Here is a 19,677-nt window from a genome sequence, read left to right on the forward strand (position 1 = left end):
GTCGAGTCATCTGGCGTTCTTAAGCACACACAGTTTTTGTTAATGTTGGATATAGTTAGACAATCTTAAATTTTGTAGTAAATGCTAAAGAGACATTGTAATTTTTCAGAATTTTTTGTATTTATCATATTTAAAACTTTAACTTCTTCCTACACCACTGGCATACGTGCTTCCGGATTAACAGATTTGCAAAGCTTGTCTTAATCGATATCGATAAATAGTAAAAGTGGTTACAGTATTTTGTCTTGCTGATGTGAGTTATAACAGAAAATAACATTTCCTACCATGCCGTTTATAAAATGTACAAATACTTTATTTTAAGCCTATAGGTTAACAGCTTAGAAGGTTGTCTTGCATTTTTATCGGGTATAATCTTAACATGAACTACATAATCATACCAGCCTGACAGCCCAGCGAAGTCAATAACAGCCTAATGCAGAAACGCGTTGCGAAGTAAATCTCGTTTTAAAGCCAGTATGCCAGCATATCCTGTGGTACAACTTTCCAAGATACACATAACTGACATCAACGCTATAACAATATTAACTTGCCTATTTTTACACAGGCTGAGTTTTAGTTGTGTATGCCGGCGTGACTGCAATTGCACTACTGCAGAAAAAGTAGGCTACTATACATTTAAAATCGCGCAATAAAAACTCATAACTGTTCAAACAAAACTTTAAAAATACCCTGCTGCGCTTACTTTTTTAGTAGCATGTTTGTTGTAAAGAAAAAACGTTTCACCAACACTTAAAAGTCTGTTGTAAAACCTGAGCAAGTTTTTTTTTACTGATGTTATGGTATTTCCAATTGTCAGTGTTGAAACTAATGTAGGCCATTAATACTTGCACAAATCGAGTCTTGGTATAAGTTGACCGCCGTAAAAGTAATTTTGTTTCTTGGTATTATAATGGCAAACCTTGGCTTTTGAGATATTACTTTACAGTCCAGTCAATTTTAGCTTATAAATTATTTTGCAGTTTTAGTTGGACTGTAGAGGAAGGTGGTGTAAAGCGGACCAACGGGGTAAAGTGGCACCCCTCTTATTTTCTTAATAAAGTTTTTTAACCGCGCGGATACCACTAAGTTTAGTGAAGCATGACATAACGTGGTTGCAGACGCCATTATTCAAGGTTACGTGGAAAAGAAGGCAAGAAAAGGCACGAAATTCGTTTTTTGTACTCTCTGATCTATTGAAAGGTATGTCTTGTAACTTAGGTTTTATTTTACATGCATAAGGTAGAAGTTTGGTTGAATGGTAGAAAGGAGTTTTACTGTATCACGTACGCATTACATAGGTTCATTCCGCTTACTGACTAGCCAAAATTTGGCCAACAGTCAAAATAATAGTAACCAAGGGGTGGGGGTAAAGTGGACCAGTGGTTGCTCCATCTGATGTTACTGATATTCCTATTGATCCTGTTCCAACCAACACCGAATCTTACTCCGTTAATGTTAGTTCAACTAGCATTGACTTGTGTGATGGCAGAAATATTGGCTTAGATGCGGCTGGTCTTCCCGAAATGCCTGAATCGTTACCTGCACAGCCAATAGATGTAGCCCAACCGTCCTCTCCTGAAGATGCAAATTCCAGTTTCACAATTATAAGTCCTGTTGAAGTGCTTCCTATGCCGAAAGCAGCTCACACTCGCCAAAGGAGGAAGTCTAAGAGAGGTGCAACTGCTATTTTAACCAGTTCACCATACAAAAAGCAGTTGGCTGCAACGAATCGTAGCCAATCCGCGGTATCTGGCAACAGCAGTAAAACAAGTTCATCGAAAAAGCGGTCTATGAAGAAAGCTAAGGTTTCCAGGTCATCAATGCAGCAGAAGGACACAGTCGATGAAAGTGATAACAACGTAGATGCAGAATGCTTTTACTGCAACGAATTGTATTCCAAATCACCCGAGAATGATGGGTGGACCCAGTGCTCCAAATGCATGCGATGGGCGCATGAAGCCTGCTCTGGGTGTAATGAAGAGGATGACAACTTTATTTGTGAATTATGTTTTTAAACATTGATGGTGAACTGCGATTACTTTCATAACTACTTCGCTTATGATGACAATTTGTAAATAAATTGATTGTGATGTGGAACAAATTGCCTTGTTTACTCAAAACTTACAGTGGTCCACTTTACCCCACACATGTGGGGTAAAGTGGAATATTGGAGGTGCTTTTAAATCAAAAATATTTTATGTAAGAAAGCAAGCAATCAATAAAAGGGCACTTCAAAAATTAGCGAAATACCTTAGAGTTAACTCTCAAAACAAACAAGTCAAATGTTTTGGTGAAATCAGTGAATTGTAACGATTAAGCCTTAGGTGGTCCGCTTTACCCCACCCTCCCCTAAGTTCCAAAACTAAATCAACCGTGTTTCTAAGAGCTCCAGCATTCATCAACTAAATCCAAATTGGAATACTTGTAGACAGTGATGGGATTGAAAGACTTTAACATCCGGTTCGCTCACTAGCAGCATGCCATATTGACCCGGGGCCAATATATATAGACCTATAAATACGCTGGTTCAACCGGTTCGCGAAAGTCATTAAAATTCCAAGAACCGGTTCGCACGAACCGGTGCTAACCGGCTGAATCCCACCACTGCTTGTAGATCGGCAGCGAGAACGAGTAGGTAACTTGCCTGATCTATTTCTTTTTAAACACGTAACTGATCGAGTATCCTATACTATCAAATTAACATTAAAACCTTAATATATCTACAATTCATTGAAGATACCAAAAGCAATCCGCGAGGATTTCCTTAAATATACTTCATTTATTCCTGTCACCTGCAGCTCCTCAATCTTTACGTCGGAAATTTATGTATTTGTACTCACTGGCACGTTTGCTGGATACACAGCTTTTTTGTGAAATTACCAAGTACAATGTCTGTGTTTCAGGCTATAGACCTAAACTTAATCTTCTAATGCTATAACATAGTAAACCAATAGATGCAAGTTGTAAAATAATCGTAAAAGTGACGGGTTGTTGCAGAGCTGATGTCCCGGGGACATTAGTTATGTCAAACAACCTAACTTGAACTTCAAAGTATCACTGCATTAAAAAGTTTTCATTTTTATAAGAAGTTGTTAAATTAAAAACAACAATACGGAAACTGCAAAAAGTGTTATGGTTTAGATACAAACCTAAGGTTGATATGTATGAATTGACTACGTTTCTGATTTTTATGCTAAAACAGAATAAACCTAGCATTTTAAAACACTATTTTTATTACAAATGGGATGTTTTTGCTGCATAAAGTAACCGATTGATTTCGTTTGTTGGAAAGTGGCCTTTCTTGGTATTGCGTATAGAAATCTTTTTTGTTATCTTTTGCATTTCAGTTTATAGTAGACACTTAGAACTAGTCGTTTGTGTTTTCCAATTTACTACTATTTCAGCTTGTTTCTTTATTGTGATGACGTTTTTTAGTTTTCTTTTATTTGAGTTCCATTGCGAGTTCTTTTTCTATTTCGTTTAGGTCATTCTATGTAGGCTTGGTAATTTCTTTTTAAAATCTGCTGTAATTGCTGCCATTAGCATACCGTATCTGTAAGTATTATACTATTTTACTATTGCTGTAAGTTGTTCAGGTTGAAACAAACTCGCATCCTTGCCTGCGTTTTTCGATTGGGTGCTGCCCGGTCACTATATTTGTTACTGACTTCAATTGCTGGTGTTTGTTTGAAATATATACTTTGGATAATTAAAAAGTTTGTAACGTTTTTTAATCAGCATAGTTTTGTATTTAATACAATCTAACCTACATTTAAATTTACACAAAGCACTCAACAAGGTCTCTGTTCTGGTGAAGAAACTAAAATGATGAGAACGAACAACAGAGCCTTACATCTATAAAACATAAGTATAGTGATATTTGTTAAAATAATGAACGTTTAGGCTAGAATAACTCGCTGGAGTCTCCAGTGTTGACCTTGGACCTTTTTTTTATTTCAATACACATTGAAACATTTATTGAAATTAACAGAAATATTTCCGGAAATACGAGAAATACGAGTAACAACATTAAAAGACGTTCACTGCAAAACACATATGACACTACATAATAAGGGCACTAAAATTTACACAAACTGTTATTTGACAAATAAGGAAGTTTATTGCGCAAATTGTAGGTTGTGGGCGATGCCTCTGAGAAAATCTAATATGTCACGGTTTGCAAAATCTTCAACGATGGTTTGAAGTCGCGCATCCAGATGGCTATAGGCTCAATCACGTGGCTATAGGCCAGGCATGAACAACTCAAAACAGTACGCGGGCCGTTTCAGGGAAAAAATATTTTTCGCGGGCCGCATGCTAACGTTGTTGTAACTAACGTGTAGCCTACTTTATATAATGTGACCGTTAAATAAGAGATATCGTTGAGAAGATGGTTACTGTCAAGAGACGGTTGCCTTTCGCAATACAGTATCTAGTTTTTAACGCTTATCGGCGGTAAAGCATCGGATTCGTTGATTGTGTCACTGTAACCATGGAGAAACGTTTATTATTGTTTTGTTCTATTTATCTCTCATAAGAGCTTGTAACTATGTTTCGACGGTTTTATAACAAAAGTAACCCCTCGACGGTGACAAACAAAAACAAATCCAACGAAGTATAAATTCCTAACAATAACAAGAAATCTATATACAAGACAAATATCAAAAAATGAAATTTAATGAGAAACGTTACATCTTTTGTTCGCAACAAGCAAGTCATAATTAGGCGAGATGCTGGAAGTTGATATTTTTAGGATATCTTCCAAATGTCCATCAGTAAGCAAGGATCGTTGCTTACTCTTGTTATAGTTCATTACTGAGAACGTTTGCTCACATATATATGTGCTTCCAAATAAGCTGAAAATTTGTTTTGCCATGGTAAGCAAATTTTTAAACTTTTCTTTGGGCAAAGACTTGTAAAATTCTTGCAAACTGCTTTCTCCATATTTTGTTTTGTACAAAGATGAAGTTTGCAAATCAATGACCTCCATTTGTAAATGTGGAGGTGCTTCTTCCGGCTCTATTGAAAATGGATTTTCAATGATTTTTAGCTGTAGTTTTTCTTCACTGGAAAGAGAAAGCCTGCTGTTAAATTCTTCAATCAGAAATTTGATTTGTTGAGCATATTTGATTTCTACTGCTGAATGCCTCTCTTGCAAAATATGCTGTGAACAGGTTGGAAAATGTACCAATATTCCATTTAAAAGCTGATTTTTGAAAAGTCCTAACTTTGCTTTGAACCCGTTTACCGCAGCAAAAAGATCGAAAATCAGCTGTCCTTTTCCTTGAAGCTTCATATTGAGGTCGTTCAAATGTGAAGTAATGTCGCAAAGAAAAAATAAATCTTCATTCCAAGACAAATCGTCTAGCTCGGAAAACTTTTTTGGCTCCGTTTCCAAAAATTTCTTTATCTCGTCTTTCAAAGCAATGAACCGTTTTAGTACTTTTCCTCGACTTAGCCACCTTACATCGGTGTGGTACACTACGTCACCATATTCTGCACCAGTTTCTTCAAGAAACGATTTAAATAAGCGATGCTTTACTTTCCTAGTCCGAATGTAGTTTACAATCGAAACTGCGACCGACATCACATGATCAAATTTTAAAACCTTGCTGCATAAAACCTGTTGGTGTATGATGCAGTGGTGAGCAATTATCTTTCTACCAATAACCTCCTGTAGCAAAGACATCGCTCCTTTCGTCTTTCCGCACATTGCTGGAGCACCGTCAGTGCACATTCCAACCAGTTTTTTAAAATCAGCGGATAGTTTTGTAGTAATGCAATCAACAATTTCGCCGCAGATGTGTTTTCCAGTGGTACGACCTTTCATAGACTGCATACCAGCAAGGTTCTCAGACACGTTAAAATTATCGTCAATGCCTCTTATAAACACCAAAAGCTGTGCTGTATCAGTACAGTCCGTACTTTCATCCACAGCCAAAGAATAAGAATGAAATTCATTTACTTTTTGTTGTAGTTGATTTGTTAAGTTTGCCGCAATATCTTCAACTCTGCGTTGTACAGTTGTACGTGAAAGACTAACGCTTCGAAATTTCTCGATCTCTCTCGGGCAAATCCTAGAAACTGCACGCAACATGCATTTTTTAACGAATTCTCCCTCAGTGAAACTTTTTCCTGCAGCAGCAATATCCGTTGATATTTCGTAGCTAACTCTGGTAGCGGTAACATTTACCGGACGCTTAAAAAAATTTCGTTCCGAGCAAAGATTCTTAAGTAAACTGTCTGCTTTAAGGTTCCTTTCAGTAGCATCTAATTCAGCTAGGTTCGGGTGATTCGATTCAAAATGGCGTCTCAGATTATACTCCTTTGGGACTGCAACCACATTTCGGCAAACAAGACACAGTATTTTCGAGTTTGTTTCTGTAAATAAGTATTTACTTGTCCATTCTCGGTTAAAGATTCTGCCCTCATTTTCAATCTTCCTTCTCTTGTTTTCAGTCATAACGCGATTACGGCCTTACGGGGTACTGTATATTCCACAAAATGCTGACAACTCAACCAACAGTAAAATCCTGATTTACACTAACACCTGCGGTACCAGACACTACGTTTTGAAAATGTTCATCCGCGCTCGTGTTCTCTATAGATATCTTATATGTAATAACTATAGTTATTATATATAAGATATCTATGGTGCTCTCTCGCTTTGTGCAGAAACAAGCAACAAAGGTTGGATTGTTCTTGTAAAATTTTTCAGCAAAAATGAGCGAAATCACGGAATATCTCGCGGGCCGCATGAAAAGGTGTCGCGGGCCGCATGCGGCCCGCGGGCCGCATGTTGTGCATGCCTGCTATAGGCATTACACCGGGTTTACTGGCAACTCACTTAAACAACACAAAGTCGTAAATCTACAAAACAAGATCACTTGATTCCTGTCTGTTCAATCTGCTGATTCTGCTCATCTGCTGTCTCACTCTCCAGTCTCCACCTGCTGGGCTTCTCCAACTCTTTTTGCAATTTACAATTATTAGTATAACCATAACCAAGACTTAAAACTAGGGGAGTCCTGACGTACAGCTTCAATCTGACAATTTACTTAACTAAAGTGTCCATTGTTATTGCAATGAGTCCATTGTTACAACATGAGATAGGCTACAACGCATTGTTTCATAATCTCATCAAACAACTCGTCTAGACCGGGAAAATGCATGTAACAATAGGAAATCTATGAATAAAGGTGAAAAACCCGTAGGGTCACCCTACACCCTACAAGGGGCCAAAAAACTCTACGAGTGGCAACCTTGACTGCAATACACATACTAAATTGGATAGTGACTAGATAGCGACTAGATAGTGAATTAGAATTTTGACCTTTTGACGGCCAATTTGTCGCCGGTTAATTTGATCGCCGGCCAATTTACGTCACGGTTAATTTGATCGCCGGCCAATTTGTTGCCGGTCAGTTGTCCACTACCAGTTGTCGCCGGTGAGTTTGTTCACGATCACTTCTCGTGATCCCAATCAGCTATATGAACACTTACTTCTACGTACTTCAGAAGTTTGTGTAAGAAGCAGCTGTTGACATAACCTCACTGGTTGGTGCTTTGGTAAACAACATGACATTCACTCAAACTAACTTGTTTCGAAAACCGACTGTTTCCGTGACCGACTGTAAGATATAATAAATCTTCTACTGTGGGTGAAATTTTATAGAAATCTGTTCTAAGTTTTAAGTATATAAAATGGTACATCAAAAAACTTTTTATTCCCTCATGCATTTTTAAAGTTACACGACAAGGATTTCTAAAATTGAGAAATCTCGAGAAGCTTCCTTCCTAATTATTAATGATTCTAAAATTTTCCATATCACGGTATGTAATGTTCAGGCTTGAAACCAGTGCAGACTCGAGTATTTTTTATGTTTTTTAGTCATAAAAGTAAGCAAAATGGTTTTTGTTAACGGAAGTCACTGTGCAGTAGATATTTACTCTGTACATAATAGATGAACGGAAATTGTGTAAAATCTTTATGAAAAGTGCAAATTATTTGCGAAAATTTGGCGAAAACTATAATAAAATTTACTTTTTGCAGATTGGCGCAAAGTCCAAAAAGCTAAAAAAATCAAAGCTGAGCTAATTTTGCAAAATCAAAAAAAGTTTTTAAATAGAAATAAGTTTTATTTTGCCAATAAATCCTATAGCTATTCTATATTGGATACCAGAAAATTTTCTTTTTTGATTAAGATTAAATGTAAACATAAACACAGAAACTCTTCTCCTTCTTTCGTGATATGTATAGAGCAGGAACTCGACATTTTTTTCAGGCGAGTTTTAGGTTTACACAATAAAATGTTACATTCGTCGCAGCTACACTCGCTAATATATATCGTTGTGCAATAGTATACTTAACCTCGAAATTGTTTTTTTCATGGTATTAGATCAAAGATAATAAAATCCGAAAAATAACTTTCAGCGACAGAAATTAATACACCATATAGTATAAAAGTTGTTTTATTAATAATTAATTTATACACATGCAAAGAAGAGTGTTTTTTAAAAATTTAAAAAATACTTTCACAAAAAGTGCAACTGCTTAAGTAAAAGTGCTACAAAATATACATTTTCACGATAGCGTTTATTAACTGTTAAATATTGCAGAATAGGTTGTGAGTTGGATTGAAATTGTTTTCGACTTAGACGCTAAGCAAAAGCGCGACTCCGGCCAAAATCCACTTCGACCGTTTTTCCTTCGATTTAAGATTGAATGTCCAGATAAATGTGGGACCTCTCTCTCTTGTCCTATAAAGTGGACATTCGTAGATGTTTTTCGCTTCCTGTTTTTCCACCGGAATTGCTTTGACAAACATAACAGGGACAGGGGCAGTTAGTTCCTTCAGTTTTGCTTCGGCTAGAAGACCTATATAATATAGCACAGCGTTGAAGCACTCAAATGTTCTTCACGTTTAAACTACAAGCATGTTTTCAGTGCAAATGTCATTTAACAACAAGAGAGCAGTAATCGTTTTTGTGTCACTCACCGGTTTGTAAGTCCAATTTTGCTCCTTCCAAAAATAAACCATGGACATAAGCTCCTTCGCGTGGTGGATGACTGAAGTCGTCTTTTGATTTCTTGGTCACTTCGACTGACAAAATCATTTTATCCAGCGGCCATTCGTTTTTCCGCGCCATGCTCTGTTTGTCAACAACGACATATACAGTGATACAAATGCTTTTAATTTAGTTCAAAGTGCAACAATCTGTAACTTTTTGACCGCGACTCAAAAATCGTCGCATACTCGTGTTACGTTTTGTTGTCCTCTCTCTTAGAATTACAGGCACATCTTTTATTTAAAAGCAGTTAAGTCAAGTTTCCGTTCACACAGCTCATTTCAGGAGCTCCAATACCAAACTGTCAGTCCAACTACTTGTCGGACACACGTCGATAAAAGAAAACATGTGCTTAATTAACCACGAAAACGCGTAATCGGCCGCAAGGGAGAAACGCAACAGACACAGGGCAAAAACAGGTGTAACACTCATGTAGATCTAAATGTATCACAGGTACGCATGTGAGTCGCAGTCATGGGAGAATACTGTACCGGCGCCCAATATGCAACTGTTATGTGAGTTCACCTGCATGATAGCGGTCAAGAAGGACTGAGGATTAAAAAGACCACCCAGCCATACCACAGCAGGTAACACCAGATCCTGGGTCCACGTGTCAAGTTCACGGCAACGTAAGAGAACGTCAGCGTACCTGATATAAAATACAATTCTTATATTTCAACATCATAAAGAAAATACAGTGTTAATTGTGAAGTAACTTAAAATATTCATTTATTTACCAAATGCCAAGGTTATACGCAGAGGGGTAGGCGATTTTCGACCATGACACAGGAACTTTATCCAGAAAAAGAGCGTTTTGTATTTCTTCCATTTCAGCAGAGATGATGAGCTCGCCTTTCAAGCCGATATCAATTGCTTTGAGGAAACGTCTGCGGAAACACAACAATTTGTAACTAACTTAAAATGGCGCCAATGTTCAACTAGAAACGAAAACAAACGGATTTCCTTTGACATTCAGTAAAAACACTTAACAAAGAACAACAATGAGTGAAATTAAGACACAAATTTTTTTATTTGCCCTGAGAAATTTAAAAGTCTATATTTGAAAACAGGTCTTTTACCTTATTTCATGGAGAAGAGCGTTCATCCTCTCACACTCTTGGAAGCAGACAAGGATGTAAGGAGATCGCTCCTGAGTTTTTGCCATGATCTCACTCATCACAAATTCCTTTGGAAGCTTTTCCGTAATCTCAACCAGAGTCGATATCACCATCTCCTCCATGGTAGTCACCCGATCCCCGCTTTGTCCTCCTTTCCTAGGCTGCATCTCGAGGACCGTCTTGAAGAGGTTATCAGATATAACGGTTAAGTTGCCGACCTCAGCGTTTGGATGTAAGCCGTAAGGCGTAGAGGGTCGGACTTTCAGGAGGAAGCATCTCATCAACGTATCTGTGAAATCTATTGTAATCCATCTTTGGGGCAACTGGGAATCCAGGACTAAGGTACAATTCTCGGTCCAGCTGAAAAAGAGTCACTCTTTATTGAAGATCTCAAGGGATTGTCGCAGCAAGTTCATTAAGACATTTTCAAAAGCTTACCTGTTCCTGGTTCATGTAAACTTCAAGATAGGTTCTACAAAGGCGCCTATCCCATATGTCAGTTATGTGTCCTCCGTACATGATCTCGCCAAATAAGTAACGAAGGTCTGTCCATGGTACCTGTTCCAGGCAACGATATTTATAAAGTAAATATAACGATGTTTTGTGCAACAAAACAATCCATGTGCAACATTATGCTACGTTAATTTTCTACGATCCTTTTTAGTGTATACGTGTTAGATTGTGGGCTTAAACAAACTGCTTGGCAAGTTAGTAAATTATTCGACCAAATATGAGAATAAAAGAAAATTCGAAGAAAATGCACAATTTAAGACACCGTCTCTTGCCAGTTGATTGTGAAAACTAACTTACTTTTGGATTTACTTCTAGATACTGATAAAGTACATTGATAGAAATGGTAAGGTCTCCGGTGTTGAATGGATAAATTCGGTTTAATCCCTAATTTCAACCACAGAAATCATATTTCTCAACTGTGGCTTTATAATACAGCCGGCTTCAAGACATTTATAACACTATGTATATGGGGAAATAACATCAAGCGAAGAGCTTCAAACAAGCAAAAAGCATTTTGTGATTTGAAATGGGTATATTTTAGTTTGCGTGTATAAATGTATATATGTATAAGTTTATAACTGCTATTTAAGTAACTCCTATCTGTTAAGGAGATTAAAAGCATCAGCTTATAGAAAAACATTTATAGATGTGCTGTTGACTGGCCGTTACCACTTCCCAGTGCCCCAAACCTGGCGGCTCGGTAATATAAACATTTATTCTCGGCTGTTACTAATTGTTGGGCATTGTATGTTATTTGCGATGTACAATTATTACATAATTTAATTTACAATGTAATTTCTAATATTTTGCAGTTATGAAAAACAGCTATAACCTAATTAATGCAAACTCTTTTTAAAACTGAAATAACCTTAGCTGACCCTACTTATCAAAGAGCAAAAAGATAAAGAAAGGAAATATAGGAAAAGTGCAATATTGCAGTTCCAGTTGATTACTGGGTAATTTGCCAATTGCAGATGTATTAATTTACACATAAAGTAATACATATTTACCTCTTTTGTGATAGTAAATTGAGATATGTATTTAATGTGTATACGCACAGCAGGATGTTAACTCCGATTATCATGGGCATACATTAGTTTAAATAAAGTATACTCTACCATTTTATATGATTTTAAAATACATTTCAGTTTTAAAAAGCAAACTGCATTCCTTTTAATTTTAGTTAGTTAGTTTTTAGTTAGCCCTTGTAAGTTTTATTGCTGCTGACTTTAACAAATTCATGAATTCTTGCTTCATAGATAAACATTATACAAGCTTGCATTCCTAGCAAGAAAAATAAAATATTTTTTTCATTTCAGTTGTGTTTATATTGCGCTGCTCCGTTATCGCATTGACGTAATTTGCCTTGATAATAAGCAAAACTCAACCAGCTACAATTCATCAGTAACATCAACATCGCTCTAAATTACAGCACGTATAAATGAACACTATATACGTTGCACAACAATCAAAAATACCAAGTGTGCGAAGATAAACAATTGTCCGATTAGTTACAACATCATGTTGAAACTTGCATTGTATAATAAAATGCGTACATACCAGTACAACATACGACATACGTTATCACCATAATCTTCCAGTTGTCGGGACTATATGCGGAGTGTTACAGTATACCTAATGCCCAAACAGCTACTAAATGTATGCAGTTACACTTTGGTTATAGCTAAAACACAATACCAGCTTATATTACGACGAGGTACAGCAGTAACAACCTAATTACAAATTATTATCATTCTTCCGCGGATGAATTCATGCTTGTTCTTTTGTTTATACCATATTTTGATCCAAAGTGCGAATGCAAACTGGTTTTGACGTGTTACGGGGAGTATTGGATTTGCCGCCAATCTTCATTATTAACGCCATTGTTTCATGCCGCATTTTTCTGTTAATATTGGTTCAAAATTTTCATAAATTGTTTATAAAAATATACCTATACTTTTAATTATAACCTGACTTGTTGTTTAGGCAAAGATTTTATAGTTTCGCTGCTGGAATATGCAGGTAATACTGAAACAACATTTGTTTATGCAACTTGGCTTTTTTAACTTTTCATATTTACGTCTTTGTGAAAGAATGATTTCGCATTACGTCATCTGTTGTCATAAATACATTAGGGAGGCAAACTACGTCAAACACAACTTACGGTGATGCTAAATTGTAGAAAATAGGATTGAGGCATTCGCTGATACGAAGTGTAATGTATTCAAGTTGGCCAAACCACCATAGCATATATATGTGGAATTGGGTCTTTGGCTTAGACGTGGTTGCAACAAAGTGGAAAGCTTTCAAAGAAAGTATTAATATGAATGCGCTTGTCCAAAATTATTTGTGCGAAATATGCTTTAAACATAAAATCGTTCAGTTTGTTCTGGGTACGTGAGCTTAACTCAAACAGAGCAGTGTAATTGCTGTTTGAAGCCATATTATGACTTTAAAAATACAAAAGTTAATGAGCATTGGAAAATTAATTGCAATTTTTTCGAATGCAGTTTTACAACTCACAGCACGTCCCATGAACCTCTACCGACGGTATAGTTATATGAGATGAAAGCATTTAATCATATTTATCAAACACTTAACCGACGCGAAGTTGGTTAACGCTTTTTTGATAGTGACTTCTTCGCAATTGAAGTTGATTATCGTTTCCTATAATTTTAGCCTAAAGAAAGTGGGATACAATGCATATGTAACTGAGCTATGAGCTATTTTTAAAAGAGTTTTCTAAAAAAAAAAAAGAAAACGATAAAAAGATGTGGTGACTAAATATCAGGCTAGAATACCTAGAATCTAGGCGAGAATGGCTGGAGCTAACATTGTCTGTGCGCAATAAAATCTCAGTTTATTATTCAAAACAACGGATAAATATACGCGATTTTGTTACTTTTCGAGTAAATTTACTCTTCAAGTTATCAACATTTAAGAAATTGTGCCGATTAATTAACTTTTTTTTTATGAGATTATGAATTTATGTTATGTCAAATTTATCAATGGCCGATTAATTATTAAAACGGATACCTTCAAGTATTTGTCCAAAATAACCTACAGAGTCAATTACCGATTTAATAAATTATCTGTATGCCGTTGAATAATTGCAATTTAATGTAATCTATCCGTTATGAACCAGTCCACATTTGTTAAATTTTTAATTTAATTTTTGAATTTATATTGTTGAATTTATTTTTACAATTTATTCTGTTGATTTATAGAGATTGTTGATTTATTGGAATTTATAGAGTTTTTATTAATCTATTCAAATATATTGAAATTTGTATAAATTTATTTTCATTTGTATGTATTCTATAGTTTTTAGAAAAATTATTTTGTTTTGTATCAATTAAATTATTTTTTTAGATTTTGTTTCGGTTTTGACAATAAATTATTCTAATTTGTTCAAATATAGTTGATTGTTTATAGGCTACGTTTATTTCAACTAAAGTGGGTTTTTTATGCATTTAATTTATAGTTTTTTGACTATTTTACATAAATGGTTAAATTAATTAAATAATTTAAATCTGTTTAAATTTATTCAGATTCACGCAAATTCTTTGGAATTCGTTTTAAATCATCACTTTTTACAACAAACAGCAAGTGTGTTAAAACGTTACCTATATACGTTTTGAATCAGTCCGAATAAGTAACCAAGGAACTGGCAACCAACTTCACGCCGCAAACATTCACTTTATATAATTTCCCGCAATGTTGCGAACGAGCTTGCAGAAGCACCACAAAGTTGTTTTCCAAAGAAACATGAAATGGATGTTATTATGATATTTACCTGTATGAGGAATGTATCCTAATGCAAATGATCCGACGATCAATAAAAGTTGCAAGACGGCCTTTTTTTCTTTCTTCTGCTGCTTTTGTTCTTGTGAGTTCTCCTTTTGGTGTTTTTTCTTCATAGCTGGTTATTATAAGTATGAAGCTCGGTAAAGTCTGGTATAGTACAGTATAACTTGATATCTTTGTTATAAGCAAAGGTATATACTGTATTATACTCGTTTTTATACTGTACCTTCATGTCTCTGGATTTTCCTCAAATAAATAATATAAACGATTCTAGTAGACAAAACAGTAATCAAGAGCATCGGAAGGTAAAAGAAAATTGAGTATCCGACTTTTGAGTACATTTTGAGCATACCCAATCTGCAAAAATAATGCAATAAAACCAATAAGCCAGAACGTCCATGTTTCAACTCCAATTACCATCTTAAATTTCTGTTATTGCCAAACTTTTGTTTTGAATACAATCCTCACATTTTCAAAAGAATCAAGTTACCAAATTTAAACAAATTTTCCTCGCAAAAAACATACCATTTAGCCGAAATAGCTTGCAAATAATATCCATTCTGACCTTTCTGTGTATGCGATGCAGGATGCCCATGTTCTCTCTGGGTTGGAAGCATGTCGATTTATAAGACGAGCACCAAATATAAATGAAAAAGGAATAAAACCAGCACCAAAAGAAACCACCCAAACGACGATAAGAACCAACTAAAAACAATTTCATATAATTTCTTTTAAAACTAGGAAAAAGGGAGTTTGATGAATTTAAACAATGCGTTGTTTATGAATTGAGGCTTAGAATTGGCTTAGATTTGAAGTAAAAAATTTAATGTGCAATATTTCACGGCATAAAAATACCTGCTTAATAGTGTTGTAAAGCACTTAATCATGCGTTAGTGTTATCCTATAGCAAATTTCTTACTGTCATATCTATCTTCACCGCTGGCTAGCAACTGCCAGCCTTTGACAACTGCATGCAGAAAAGAATAAACTTTTCAAACGAATTTCAGTGATTTTATGTGTGATATTGACAAGTTGATTGACATATTTGGTCATGATGAAACACTAAGAATGAAGCAAGAAGAAGAAGAAGAAAAGAAACTAAAATTAAATAAGTTGGACTTGGGGTTTTAGTATAATTGAAGTGGTCCATGGGCACAAAAATGTTTAGGGATTGTTGTAACCCAGCTAATATTGACATTAATTTTCAAGCTGTCTCATGCTAGATGGTTGACATCGGCTTGTTGCATCCTTCGGTTTTAAGTCTTCGTTCAGCAGCCGTCAACATCATTAAGTTCATTAGCAGAATTTTGTGTCAAAATGTACTTCCAATTTGGTTAGAAATTAAGCATCAGCACAGAATTACAGATGGACCAAAAACGTTTTATCACATAAATCAACGAGTTTTGACGTTTTCAAACATCAAAGTAAGAGATGTTGCACTCATTGTCCTCAAAAGAAATGCTTTTTTTGCACACCACAAAAATATACTGTTGGCAGATGATGACCAAATGATTCGTGATTTGGCTGTTACAAAAGTCCTCAGTTTGCGTAGAGCCAACCGTAATGAAACAGAAGCTTCAGCATTTTCTACAGCTGTAAAAAAATTCATACCTCCAACCATCATTGAGAAGGCAGATGCTTACAACAAATTAGTAAGTTTGCAGGATTGCAACCAACCTCCAACTATTTGCAGCATTTCCGGTGATGATATAAATGCAATTAAAACACAAAGGCTGGTTATGTTGCAATCTTTTCACACACAAGGAGTGTAAAGACACTTTAAGATAGTAACAGAAGCATCCGCATCAGTTTCAGGTTTAGAAAAAAGAGATGGACAAATTTGACAAAACATTAGATTAAGAAAGTTAATTAAAAAATTCAATACCAAAAGTCAGTGTGAGAAGTGATTTTTCTGCTTCTGTATAGCCAGTATATTGTTTCAATTCTTTTGTAATGTCTTAAACCTTTTTGGATGTTGGATGAAGTTTTACTAACTTTTGCGTTTCAATCGGTTTTTCTTTATATGTTCGTTTCTGTTGGGATTAGGAGAAAATATTGAATTAGAGAAGGTATAAAAATAGTTATTCTGCAACTTTTAAGACTAAAACCAGCTTTGTAATGTCAACGGTTTTCGACTTTTGGCATTTCTCAGGAATTTGACCCCTTGTTAACCTTTGGGGCATGGTTGTCATGTTTTCTGCTAAACACCCAAAATCTATTTGGGGTAGCCTATAGTTTTATGACCAAAGGCAGGTGTTTAGTTACTATTTTTTTAATTGTCAAAAATTTTGATTTTTTACTCCATCTTAGGGGGTATTCCCTTAAAACAGAGTAAATCCTAACACACATTTAGACTTAGAGTGTAGCTTCTTTAAGACGAATAGCCTGTGCACTGTACTGGTTACACGTCAACTCCAGCATCCAATCTTATGAAAAACATGGTATTCTGAACTTCTTAATTGGAGCCCATCAGTTAAGTCGAAAGAAGATTCTTAACGTTTTGGCAACCCAAGATCTTAATGCTGCCCAGGCTTGCGTCCCGCAAAGGTTGCTCCAGTGTCGTTATTCAAGCCGTAACACAGCATGAAAGACGGCAGTTACGAGAATGAAATTACGAAATCTAACAGTGCTTTGTTGTCATACCATGTTTCAGTTGTAGTCTGCCCGATGTGACACACTGCGTGATGCCTTACCTTTACGTGTTTGATTGTAATGCGGTTGAACCAATGTGGATACATAATTGACGTTAAGCGGAAGAAAGCAAACAATAATATATGAAGTGACGTTGCTACAGATGTAAAATTGTCTCCGCCCCAAAATATCTGTAAAGTTTTAAAGAAGTAATTGTTTCATCCGAATCACAAAGCTATTATTGAAGTGAGTAAATTAGAGCAAAACCTTTGGATAAAAACGTTTAAGCTATAGTTTTGTTTTGTTAATGTTAGATTATTATACAGATTTAATTGGATTGTTAAATGTTTATATTAATAGTTTTAGTTTATAACTAATCAACCAACCAACCAACCAACCAACCAACCAACCAACCAACCAACCAACCAACCAACCAACCAACCAACTAACTAATTAACTTTCAAGTTGGCCCAAATCTGCCTTCTATCTTTTTGAAAAGACAAATCCATACTTTGTATATAATTATAGATATGAAATCACACATGCATTTCTAATCATATTTAGTACTTTGCACAAAGCATCCGAAAGGTTCCAAGAAAGAAAACCCCAAGTGCGTCGATATAAGAAGAGAGGACTGAGCAATGCTGATATAAGGTCAGAAAAGCAAATGCTGAAGATGACGTAGTTGAACGTTGACCTAAATTCAAAATTTTTTGAAGAAGGTTATTGTGTTTAAGTGAGTACCTTTGTGCTTATTTGGATGTAGATTAAAATAATTTATTTATTTTGAAATTTTGATGCCAATAACAGGTCATATATGTTATAACCTTATACGTTGACGTTGTGTTAAGAAAAATTGTTTATACAGAAGCAAAGAAAATATTTGTCTCACTTTAACTTCGGCGATCGGTAAATGACGATGATTGTCACAATGTTTCCAACAACTCCAAAGACAAGGAGAGGAAATATAATGGAAGCTGTGATTGCAATTTCGGTTTCACCAAACATCAGCCTGTAATTAACATATATAAAACATAGTTACGGCTGCCACTAGCTATTTGAGAGAAAGGAGCATTATGGGCCACTGCCACTAACCCAAGTTTTTGGTACCATATAGACCTTTTTTGTATATACAGTATATATATATATATATATACATATATCATAAGTTTTGGACATCAGAAAACTTGACTGAATTCTTTTAATCACATAATAATAGACGAATTATATGGCGTTAAATATTGGTCGCGATAAATTAATTGCTAGACGTTAGTTCTATTAATTCTAACGCGTTTATTGAAATCTGGTGGAGCAAAGCGAATTTTTGAATTAAATCTGCTGTATGTACAAAAATGGAAATACATTTTATTTGGAGCCAATTTTAAGCATTTTTAAAAGCGTAAATTTTTGGACTCCCGTCGGGCAAACTCGATAATTTTAGACCCAGATCTCGAAACGTGTTAATCTCCTTTAAGACAATTTTAAATATGTAACCGAAAAATACTTACTTGAACGTATTATTTGCCAAGCTCAGCATGTCTGTAGTAGAAATAACCTTGCTTGTTGGTGATTCGCTAAACGACATGATTCTTACTCTTACTATAACCTAACGGGAATATAAAGGCTCTGCTACTTTTGAAGTCGTCTGTGAGATTATGAAGAATCTTCAACCTCGTTGGAAAATTATCCGTTTCTAAAGAAAGATGTTGTCGATTAATTATTCATCATTAATTATGACGTTACAACTGAAGAATTTTGGTTATTACTCATGCATATTTAAAGAAAAATGAGTTTCCCATGCACGAAAGCAGCCTTTAGGCAACTATAACATATGCAGATGAAAGTAATTCAGTTATGTCTCAAAATTCGTAAAATAAAACAACAAAAAAGATGTATAAAAATACAATGACCAAGTTAATTATTGAAATTCTTACAAGCTGCAGAAACTATTAATAATTATTAATATTATCATCACGTATACTAAAATCATATGGGAACCGTCCCGAATCAAATCAATCGTTATTCAATTCTTTTTTATGAAAAATAAATATTCAGTATTTACAAAATTTATGTAAGCTTTTCGTCACAGCTTCAATTTAGTACTAAATTTAAAAAAGTATAATCAATGTTAAATTGGATTGTAGCTTAACCTCTAATTCTTGCAATGTGAAGAAATAAAATGCATTTTTTGATCAATTAATATGCATATGATGAGAAATATTTCTATGTTCAATCTTGATTTGTCAAAAATCGTGCTTTACTTGTTGATTTTTAAATGTTTTTAAGTTAGTTAATTACTTTATCGTATTTTTTTTCAAGCGACGCGGCACAGCAAGTTGGCATGAGCTCCACAAATTTATCTTTAACCTGAATTTTCTTCCGGAAAAAAACGCAATATTGTGGCGGGTATTAATGAATCACTGCTTGTGTTACAATGATTTTATTATCGAGTGATAATTGTGAGCAGATATAAAACTGCAATTAGACTCATTTTCTGAATTGCTTTTTATTTTCATGTCATTTTTACGTTGTTTTTAAA

General features: G+C 35.1%; 2 protein-coding genes and 1 pseudogene across 2 annotated transcripts; all 3 read right to left on the reverse strand.

Moving 5' to 3' along the window:
* Positions 1–4,675: 4,675 nt before the first annotated feature.
* On the reverse strand, positions 4,676–6,463 carry LOC143449124 (general transcription factor II-I repeat domain-containing protein 2-like). Its single transcript, XM_076949209.1, has 3 exons — positions 6,400–6,463; positions 4,914–6,333; positions 4,676–4,856 (listed from the first exon to the last, which is right to left on the reverse strand). The coding sequence occupies exons 1-3, from the start codon at positions 6,461–6,463 to the stop codon at positions 4,676–4,678; spliced, it is 1,665 nt and encodes a 554-aa protein (XP_076805324.1).
* A 2,089-nt stretch (positions 6,464–8,552) lies between these two features.
* On the reverse strand, positions 8,553–12,278 carry LOC143449133 (dynein beta chain, ciliary-like; annotated as a pseudogene).
* Positions 12,279–16,465: 4,187 nt separating this feature from the next.
* Positions 16,466–18,777, reverse strand: LOC143449142 (growth hormone secretagogue receptor type 1-like). The gene is made up of 6 exons (XM_076949231.1): positions 18,647–18,777; positions 18,031–18,150; positions 17,706–17,835; positions 17,151–17,329; positions 16,616–16,736; positions 16,466–16,540 (listed from the first exon to the last, which is right to left on the reverse strand). The coding sequence occupies exons 1-6, from the start codon at positions 18,721–18,723 to the stop codon at positions 16,466–16,468; spliced, it is 702 nt and encodes a 233-aa protein (XP_076805346.1). The 5' UTR covers positions 18,724–18,777.
* Between the last annotated feature and the right edge of the window lie 900 nt (positions 18,778–19,677).

Source organism: Clavelina lepadiformis, chromosome 1, assembly GCF_947623445.1.
Source record: "Clavelina lepadiformis chromosome 1, kaClaLepa1.1, whole genome shotgun sequence".
Lineage (NCBI taxonomy): Eukaryota > Metazoa > Chordata > Ascidiacea > Aplousobranchia > Clavelinidae > Clavelina > Clavelina lepadiformis.

Bases quoted from the DNA above. Each gene is read 5' to 3' on its own strand.
- LOC143449124 (XM_076949209.1), bottom strand. From the start codon at position 6,463: ATGACTGAAAACAAGAGAAGGAAGATTGAAAATGAGGGCAGAATCTTT. The intron at 6,334-6,399 runs GTAAATACTTAT...ATGTGGTTGCAG, and splicing joins CTTTAACCGAGAATGGACAA to TCCCAAAGGAGTATAATCTG. The intron at 4,857-4,913 runs GTCTTTGCCCAA...ACAAATTTTCAG, and splicing joins AGTTTGCAAGAATTTTACAA to CTTATTTGGAAGCACATATA.
- LOC143449142 (XM_076949231.1), bottom strand. From the start codon at position 18,723: ATGTCGTTTAGCGAATCACCAACAAGCAAGGTTATTTCTACTACAGAC. The intron at 17,330-17,705 runs GTACTAAATATG...AAAACTTTACAG, and splicing joins TTTCGGATGCTTTGTGCAAA to ATATTTTGGGGCGGAGACAA. The intron at 16,737-17,150 runs GTATGACAACAA...ATAAAACTATAG, and splicing joins CAGACTACAACTGAAACATG to GCTACCCCAAATAGATTTTG.